This window comes from Cucurbita maxima, unplaced genomic scaffold (genome assembly GCF_002738345.1).
Source record: "Cucurbita maxima cultivar Rimu unplaced genomic scaffold, Cmax_1.0 Cma_Scf00058, whole genome shotgun sequence".
NCBI lineage: Eukaryota > Viridiplantae > Streptophyta > Magnoliopsida > Cucurbitales > Cucurbitaceae > Cucurbita > Cucurbita maxima.
The window spans coordinates 125,774-135,531 of record NW_019272074.1 but is presented as its reverse complement, the minus strand read 5'-3'; the positions used below and the strand labels follow the sequence as shown (position 1 = coordinate 135,531).

General features: G+C 36.6%; 1 protein-coding gene across 1 annotated transcript in view; it reads left to right on the top strand.

Moving 5' to 3' along the window:
- LOC111471811 overlaps positions 1-9,758 on the top strand; it is a 72,948-nt gene that overhangs the window by 9,404 nt on the left and 53,786 nt on the right. The window contains exons 5-9 of the mRNA XM_023117486.1: positions 2,808-2,902; positions 2,971-3,088; positions 8,851-8,952; positions 9,041-9,229; positions 9,491-9,651. Of these exons, the coding sequence (XP_022973254.1) occupies positions 2,808-2,902; positions 2,971-3,088; positions 8,851-8,952; positions 9,041-9,229; positions 9,491-9,651 (665 nt within the window). The remainder of the gene's footprint in view (positions 1-2,807; positions 2,903-2,970; positions 3,089-8,850; positions 8,953-9,040; positions 9,230-9,490; positions 9,652-9,758) is intronic.

Below are 9,758 nucleotides of genomic sequence, written 5' to 3'. Positions count from 1 at the left end.
GGGGGGGGGGGGGGGGGGGGGGTCCATGGGTTTATGGGGCATGGCAGATGGGGAGGGTGGAGGAGTATGGTTTAGTTGGGGGATTGGCCTTTTTTTTTTATACGAGTTGGCTTGGAGGGTACGGGGTTGTCCATGGCAGATGGGTATGGTCATTACCTTTTTGGGCCTTTGTGGTATGACCATACACTCTGTTGAGTGTAAGTTTGGTGTTGAGTCTTGCTGTACTTTAGAGGCCCCTTTAGGTGTTGTTTCTTGGTGGTTTGACCAACGGTGTGGTCCATGAATGCTGCAAGAAATATCTGTAATAAACTCGGTATCCTCTGAAGGACCAAAACTTTCCATGCTTGTTTAGTGCCCTCGTAGCCAATCATAACATCAACAAACGATTCTCCATTAAAGCAAGGGTCTATATTGACCATAAGTGGAATCTTGGAAGATGATGATATTGGGACTTCTGCTGGTATGAAACCCCATGTGTTTTTCTCGATACAAATGGTGGCTTCCATGAGGTCCACTCTCGATGAGGTTTTTTTAGCAATCTCAACAAAACCTCCAAAGGCGTCTCCTATGTGTTTCAAAGTTTCAATGTCCAAACAATTAAGAGACAGATTTTTTATTTTAATCCAACCTCCATAAGAGAGAACTATTGGGTCATTCAGGGTCTTTTCATTTGACCATGGTTCTAGTTTCACAGTGTAGGGTTTTAGTTGGAAAAAGCCATTGAGTATGCATTGGATGTTCCTGATTATCATAAACCAGTCATCGTGAAAATGTTTCTGAGTGACAGTTACCATCGTATCCCATACAGTATGAATGGAGGAGAGGGGAAACTCGTTGTTGATCGTCTTTGCTTTTTTGTTTAGAATCGAAAGACGTATTTCTGCATCTATTTTTCTATTTTCTGGCATTTGTGGCAACTTTTTAGTAACAGGCAAAGGTTGTGTAGTTCGATGGATATGTCTGTGGTCTTGTCTTCTACTCTGAGATATTGAGTTTAGTTGATGGTCTGGGTTTTTTTAGTGGACAACTATTCCAATAAAATTGAAAAAAGCTATCCAACCATTTTGTTCTTCGCCCACTGGGACAAACAGTTCGTTAAGATCTCCATTTTCATGAAACAATGAGATTTCAGCCGTAGTACTCTTCTTATTTGTGAGTTTTTTTTTTTTATCCAAATGGTCTGTTTCAGAAAACGTTTCTCCTTGAAGAATTTTTGGTTTAATGGAGCCAATAGTAGTGCTTAATAAGATGTTTTCAGCCATTGGAAAGAGTCCCATTTCAATGATAGGAAAAAAGCTGTCTCGGGTGATTTGTAATAACTTGATTCTTGTTCCCTGTATCTGTTATCTTACTCAATTGTATAGGTCTTCCTATCAATGACAGTTTTGCATCTCTGAAGTATCTCTGAAGCATTTGGTGTGATGCCATGGGTCAAAGGTTACAGTCAAATGGATTTGAAATCCTTGCTGGTTGATGGGTCAAAGGTTAATGTCCAAATGAAATCCTGGCTGGTTGATGCAAAATCCTTGCTGTCGGAGGTACAATCAGGCAAAAACAGCAACCTAGCTGCTTTTTGAAAAGCCGAGGAGGAAATCTTCAGAGATAGATTCCAAGGCTTTTTATTGGTGGCTGTCGTCGTGGGTTGGGCAAGCGTCGTCGTCGTTGTCGGAGCGGCTGTACACGTTTACTGGCACTGGAGCGGCTGTCGTCGTGGTCTTCTTTGGTCGGAGGAGTGGCTCGCCGGCTGTGCAAGTGAGGGATTGGAGGGGCGGTTGTCATTATGGTCTTCTACGTCTTCCCCACCTTGGCACAGCGCCAAAAGTCGCAACTCTGTCTTCCGAAAGTCGCGACTCTTCGCTTCTGGAAGTCGCTACTTTGTAGGGAGGCAGCGACGGAGGCACCAAGATGGCGGCTTCGGAAGTCACAACTCTCTCTCTTTCTTTCTAGTTTTTAACTCCCACTAACATCTCATTTTCATAATAACAAGACTCCGAAAGTATTAGAAAATTTATACCAAGAAATGACGTGGTAAACAACATTTTCGAAGTACCTAGTATAAGTAGGTGTCTTCTTCGTGAATACCTTTTGATTCCCATCTTTCCATAGATTCTAATAGTAAGCCATAATGAGATTAGCTTTTGCATTTTTGAAGGGGTGAGATGTTAAAGCCAATTTCAGTAACTCCTCTTTTACCTCCCTGGAAAAGTGAAATTCCATTTGAAGATATTGGGAATCTTTGTCTGGACTTGATATGTATATGTGCATTGTATAAATATAGGGTTTTATGATTTGTTGTTTTTCTTGCACAATAGGCACTCATTTGGAAGTCGAGTCATGTAGGACATTTTTTTTTGTAGGTTTTTACTTGTACTAATGACTTTATGCACCGTTTTCCATAGTAGTTCTCCTTTCCATATTGCTCGTGTGAGGTTTCTTACTTCTACCTTTCCCTTATGTCTATCATCAAAGATTTTATCAAAAAAAAAACTTCGTCAACACTAGGAAATCATTTCAATGAGCATGCTTCTTGAGATGAGACAAAGCTATTGGGGCAAGCTAAAGGCTTAATTCGCTTCATTCTATATCTTTGTTATCCTTTTAGGTTTCTACTGAATTTCAAGTCCTAGAATTTGTTTACATCTTACCATGTTTTTTTGACTACATCCTGATATTTTGGAGCCTGAAGGCCCTGAACTCCGGAATTCCTGTTTTTCTTCCTCAAAATTGATGTCAAGTATATGTGATATATTTTTTTATTTGCATGGCTTTAATTTCCTTTCCCCCTTCTTTTTTTCTTTTCTCTAAAGAATAATTCGTGGTTGGGATCACTGATCAGCACAATAATCGGAAATTTGAAGCTTTCGATATCAAACATCCATGTCAGATACGAGGATATTGAAAGGTAAAAAAGAATGTCTCTACTTCATGTGCTTGATTGATTTATTTAATAGCATAAGTTTCCATTTGCAGCAATCCTGGACATCCATTTGCAGCTGGTGTAAGCTTAGAAAAACTTTCTGCTGTTACCGTAGATGATGATTGGAAGGAGACTTTTATAACTGGTGGTGCACTTGATCGTATTCGTAAGGTTTGGTTCTTAGACATTTCATTTTTTTTTTGTCCTTGTCCCCTTCTCTTTGTATTGGACATGAAATGCGATCTCAGTGTTACTATTGGAAAAGATCCAATTATGTGCAGGCTTTTTGAAAAAACTTTAATGACACACAGTATGCTAAGGCTGGAGCGTTCAACTTGCAAACCTTTATAGTTGTTAACTGTTTATTTCTACTCTTATTTTTATTTTTCTGTAGGAAAACGGGCTTTTAGTTGGTAAGTGAAAAGTTAAACAATAGCATTCTTCTTTTCTGAACCAAGAAATAGCTTTTTCATTGACAGATGAAGAGATACAAAATGTTCAGAGAAGAAACCTTTGGTCAAAACAGCAGCCACAAAAAGAGAAAACCAACTTTAAACTGATTAAGACGGCAACTAACCCACATGCTCAACATGCTTAAGAAACCAAACAAAAAAGATAAAATGATAAATCTGCGCCCAAACTGCCAAAACCAAACAAGCAAAAACAGTAATTCAGCGGCTCCTTAAGTTTTCTGCAGGGTGAAGAGGTTGTGTGATGAAATTCGAGAGGTGGTGAAGTTTAATGCTTTTATGGTGTTGGTCACAGGGTCTTTTTGTATTTTTGTAATTTGACCTAGGTTTGATTTTTTGGAATAGTCTTTGGACTCCCTTTTTTGTTGATCTTGTTTTTCTGAATTCTTTGTATTTCCTTTATTCTTCTCAATTAAAGCTTGGTTCTTGCAATAATAATAAACATAAAATAAATAAAACAAGAAAATTTCCTTCAGAGATAAAATCTTTATGTAATCCCATGAAGCTGAAAGGAATTTGGCATTAAGATAATCTTCAATCATTTAGAACTATTCGATTGGAAAATATGGTAAGTGTGAGTCCTTGTTTTTTGGGTGATAATACTAAGTATGATAATCTTTAGATAATTGATGAACTTAGATGTCTCCTTTTGAGCCAATTTCAATTAAAGTAACCACTAAATTGCTTTCTTCCCGTTGCTACCCTTTATTTACTACACTTGAGACACATGACATACAAACTTCTCACTCATGCTTTAGGCATATGAATCGAGAAATTTTAGAGATGTAAGTCATTGTTAATCCTTTTAGTTTTCATGTGGGTTTTAGATTTCTTTTAATTCTCTATTAATGAGAATCCCTCTCGTGTATTCTTTACGACTTTTTTGATTTATAATAAAGACAGGAGTTAATCTTGGTGTGAATCCTCCTTTTATCTTCATGGGCTACACCAGATATTACGGGGCCATATTTATCATTAGAAAGAAGTTGAGTTAGTGAAATATGGTTATCAATATGACACTTAAGAGTAAGGAGCGACTGTTTATGGAACTAATGTTCGAAAGAATTTAGACCACTGAAGATTTGGAAGGAATTTGTGGTGAAATGTGGTTACAAATGGAGTGACTAAGAAGTTTCTAGAAATATTTTGTTGGAGAGCTTAGGCCTCTTGGATTGTTTAGGAAACTTGCAATTGTCCTTCCTAATGTCAATCCCATTTTGAATTATTAGAAAAAAAGTTTGTAGTGAAAATGTGGTCATAAATGTTGTGCATAGGAAATTCCTAGAAATCGTTTTGTTGGAGAGTTTAGACCTCTTGGGTGGTTTAGGAAACTTGTAATTGTCTTTCTAACTGTCAATACAATTTCATTCGAAGTCCTCACCATCTTAAAAGAGATGGAGAGACCTTTCTCCTCCCTCTCTCCATAAAACCCTAATTCTTTCCCATTAGCTGTCATTGCTTGGGACTGTTGTACATCGTTATCTCTTTACTTGTCGCTTGTTGTCCTCTATCTTGCCATTAGCCAGTTCTTTTTCTGTCCACTTTATTGGTCTATATGACTTTTGCGCTAGTCTCCTCTCTTGGCTGTTAATCAATTGCTCTTTATAGTCACTTTCTGCCATTTTTTGCCGTTTGGACGCCTTTTTGTGTGCCTCTTGTCAGTTTGTTTCATAAGCTAGCAATACGTTGGTTGCCCTTTGTTGCCCTTCTGTTATGAATTTTGTTCATCCATCAGCTTGTTTGCTTTTGGTTTTCATTAGAACGTAGTAGTTGCTGTTAGAAGAGAGTTATTATCAAAGATATGGATTTAAACTCCTCCTCCAGGAGCAATTGTCAATTGTGTTGTATAGCTAATATTTGATGGAGGGAAAGTAACTAGTATGAAAAATGGGACATGAGCAAGCGTAGTAAACCAGAATTCATCAATGGCTATGTAGATTGGACTAAAATCATGAACTTACCTCTCACTATTAAAATATGCGCAGTAGGTCATTACTTTGGTGATTTAATTCGTATTTCATCTAAGACCCTAATTTGTTGGATTGTAGGTCAACTTATATTGAAGTTCAAAAGAACATTTGTTGTTTCATTCTTGTCTCAATTGAAGCTATTGATCCAAGAAGGGAAAGTTTTTCCTTCAATTTGGGATATCACTTCAATTGATATTCCTTCCATCTAATGTCATATGATATCACTTTAGATCTAAAATATTTTTTGAATCTGTAGGACATTACTCGAATTGGCTCGGTAATTGAAGATGAAAAGTCTCCTCAACATAGTTATTCACCACCTTTTGATGATTTATTAGTTCAATCACCATATTTTTTGTATGCTTCATAGGAAAACTTAGAACTTCCTATTGCAATCGCTAATGTGACCCCTTTAGGTGACTCCCTTAGGGTGCTTGAGTTCTCTAAATTTTTAAGTGTTCTGGATGTGAAAAATTGTTTTGTTGTAGCTTATCCACAATTCTTCAATTCCTCCAATTACTGAGGATAATACTTCTAATCTAGATTCCGTTGAAGAAAATATTTTTAGTTTTTTGGCACCATAATTCCAAGCCCCTTACGGTGCTCGAGTCTGCAACTTGGATTTAGAGGTAAATGGCCTAGTTAATAGGTGCATACGGAAGAATAGGATTATGATTTTGTCCACAAGATGACCCTAGAACGCTATAACCCATTGAAGCTACAAAACAAGTTCTGATTAGAGGATATTGAAGAAGGAAATTGTAAGAATTGATGAAATAGAAATTCAATTAAATAAATACTTCCGTAAGTCGGTGAAAAGAAATCCAAGAAAATGAATCAAGAAAGAGTGGGTATGCTGAACGGAAGAAGGAAGAACAAATGGAAAAAAAGAAGTGCTGGGTGTTGCCTGCTGGAATTTGAAAGGGCATGCAACTCAGACAGTTGAGGCACAAAAAATCTTCCTGAACATAATTAACCAGCCAGTTGGAACCCAAGTCAAAGGAATTACATGCAAAAACAATGGACAGGATAGTGGAAACCCCCTTGAAGCAAAAATTGGACTGTTTGGTTTGAAAAAGTAATGAATTTTTCCCACACTTTCAAGTTTGCATGAAATTGAAGCATGTATTCAAGAAAATATTCACAGGGGGTCAAAATATCATGGGACGATGATTAAAGAAGTTGTTCCTTGCAATTACCCCTAGATGTACCAAGAATCTGTCGATTTTGAGAATTATGAAGAAAAAGTAACACACCCTACACATTTAACCAAGGTAATCTACAAAGAAGTTTTGTGCGCTACAAAGGATACCTCGAGCTCATATTGGTCATCAGTTGAGAATTAGAAAGCTTCAGAATATGAAGAAAATTTGCAGATTAACAAGAATATTGATGGGAGAGAAATTGTTGCTGTCCTCGAAATGGGTTGAATGGGCAAGAAAAATGTTTCAATGATTTTTTTAAAAAAAAGCTTTTCAGGCTATAACAAAATCCATGGAAGAACTACTCTTTGATGGATTTATTGATTATTCTTATGAGGAGAGGGTTCAAACAACAACGAAGAACATCGAAGACCATGGAGGAACAATTTTTTCATGAATTTGATGAATATTTCAATGATGAAGATAATTTTTTTCCCTTGCTTGGGTAACTCCTTGCTGAAATGGTAGAATTACCAAAGGGAAAGAACAGGAAGATGTGCTATTACAATCTGAATTAGATGCAATTTGAGATTCTTCTCAAATGTGTTTTAACCAAGCTGGAGGATTTCTATTTATTTTTATTGATGGTTTTGGTGAGGATTTATGGAAAGTACACAAACTGGAGTAATTGATTGAAGACTTTCAGGTTGGATATTTTGCTTCTTCAAGAACCCACGATCCTCAAGATCAGATTTATGGATTGCGAATTATTTGGAAGTTTGATTGAAGTTTTGATGGGTTGTAAACAAAATATTCTTTGAAGTTTTGATGGAAGTTTTTTGGGCCTCATTCTTTTTGATTGTATGGTCTTTATTTGTTTTGGAAACTTGTATTCTTAGAATATTTTTTTTCCTTTTCATATATCAATGAAAAGTTGTTTGTTGTTAAAAACTGGACTTGGCATACTTTTTCAATCATCATGAATATTCAAACAAAGATCTACTAACAAAACCCTCCCATTTAATTCACCAACTTCTTTATCTTTTATTACAACACTATGAAAGGTAAGTTAACAAAAACCTCCCAAACCTCCCATTTAACGGGATTTGGAGATGGATTCTTAGGGAAAAACCGATCTCCAATTGATAGAGAAGGCTGGATATATGATTTCACAATGTCCACATAGGAGGAATTATGGCTGCACTTCAAAGGTAATTAAGTCAACCACGTTTTAAAAATCCATTAGGAACACCAATCACCTTCCTACCACCAAAAATTGGCAACACAATACAATAAGTAACTGATAGGGAAGAAAACCAACATTTTTGAATTCTGGTCCAAACTCATCTCTATCTTACTTGGAGAAAAAACTGAAATGTGGGCCAAACCACCATTTCAACCATGGATTTTTTAGCCATCATGGCTGAGAAAATTAAAAATGAACAAACGATTTAAAATCTATATCTTCAATAAAAAATACTCGTTTTCAAACAAAATGCAATGATAACTCATCAATACAACTACTTCGATCCATTGAAAAAAAGAACAAAATGAAAAAATGGATGTTGAGAACCAAATAGCGATAGACGATGATGATGGGTAGTGAACTTGACTAATGATAGACAACATGATCTGATAGACGACAGAAGACCATGAGTGTGGGATGAGAGGACGCGACTAGAGAAACACAAACATAGATTTGTTGGTGCAGGAGAAAAGGACACGGGCTGATGAACGATGATTGGTAGAGGAAGAAAGGCCGTGAATGTGAGTTGAGAGGAAGAAGAGGAGAAGCAAAGGTAAATGGGTGATTAGCCAGAAGGATGGGAACAAAGAAGTTTCTCGGTTAGTGACAATGATCGACAAATCCACGGCAGATGAGGACGACGGGGGTAGGGGTTGATGGAGAGGGTTAGGGTTTTTTCGGTAATGGAGAAGAGGGGAGAGTGCACAGGAGGAGAGAAGTGTTTTTTATTTTTTGATGAATAATAAACACTCTTTGGAGGGTCATTGGAGATTTGTCTCATTTGATGCTTGGTTGCATCATTTTCCATGCATTAATTTGCTTGTCTCTAAAGTTCTCACTATATTGTATTTTTCTGTTGGTGCTTGCAATGATTTAACTAAATAAGGTTCATAATACAAGAATGGCCTGGGGTTCATGGTCATATAGAATGGTATGGTGCACAACACTATGAAAGGTAAGTTGTACCAAAGTTCAGCCCCAGAAAGGCAAGTTGCATATTGAATTAGTTTAATTGTTTTTTCTTTTCAATTCTTGTATCTCCTACTTTTTGTTGCCATTTTTCCTAATTTCAGCTTGTTGCTCATGTTTTGTTTCTTGTTAACAGTTTGTTGAACTCAACCAGTTAGCAGTTTATCTTGATTGTGATATATCTCCTTGGTATATGGATAAACCGTGGGAGGATTTGCTTCCATCAGAATGGGACAAAGTACTCCACTTTTGCTCTTCCTCCCAAGTGTTGGTGTCTTTTAACTTGGAAAATTAGTATTGTGTTTCTGATACCCTATTCCTTTTAGGTATTTCGCTTTGGTACCAAGAATGGGAAACCAGCTGAAGGTTTTGACAAAAAACACAGCTACATCTTGCAACCGGTGTCTGGATATGCAAGGTATACAAAGCTGCGGGAAAATGATCATGCTGATAGCCGTGAACCTCTACAGAAAGCATCAGTATATTTGGATGACGTGACACTCTGTTTGTCAAAGGTTATTATATATAAAAATTTACATCTGAAACTCCCTAAACTGTAATTTTGCGTTAGAAACAAATTTTATTGGAAGAATTAATGAAATCCTTCGATGCAGTTATCTGAATTAGCAATCCCAACTCAAAATAGGATTTTTGTTGATATGAAAGGGGATCATTCTGAAAGTATTTTAATGTGGAAGCCTAGAGAGTAGTCAAAAGAAAAAAATTTAAACCAGAAAACGTCTTTCTGAATGATCTTTTTATATTTCTTTTTGCAGAATGGGTACAGAGATATCCTAAAATTAGTTGATAATTTTTCTGCATTCAATCAACGATTAAAGTACGCTCATTTTCGGCCTCATGTTTCCGTGAAAACTGATCCTCGTTCCTGGTGGAAGTATGCTTTTAATTCAATCTCTGATCAGTTGAAGAAGGGAAGGTAATTTTGACCAGTTGTGCTGTTTTCTCTAAAGGATTTGTCACCATTTGTCTCATCTGATAAAAGAACACGAAGCAAAAAAAAAAAAAAAAAAAAAAAAAAAAAAA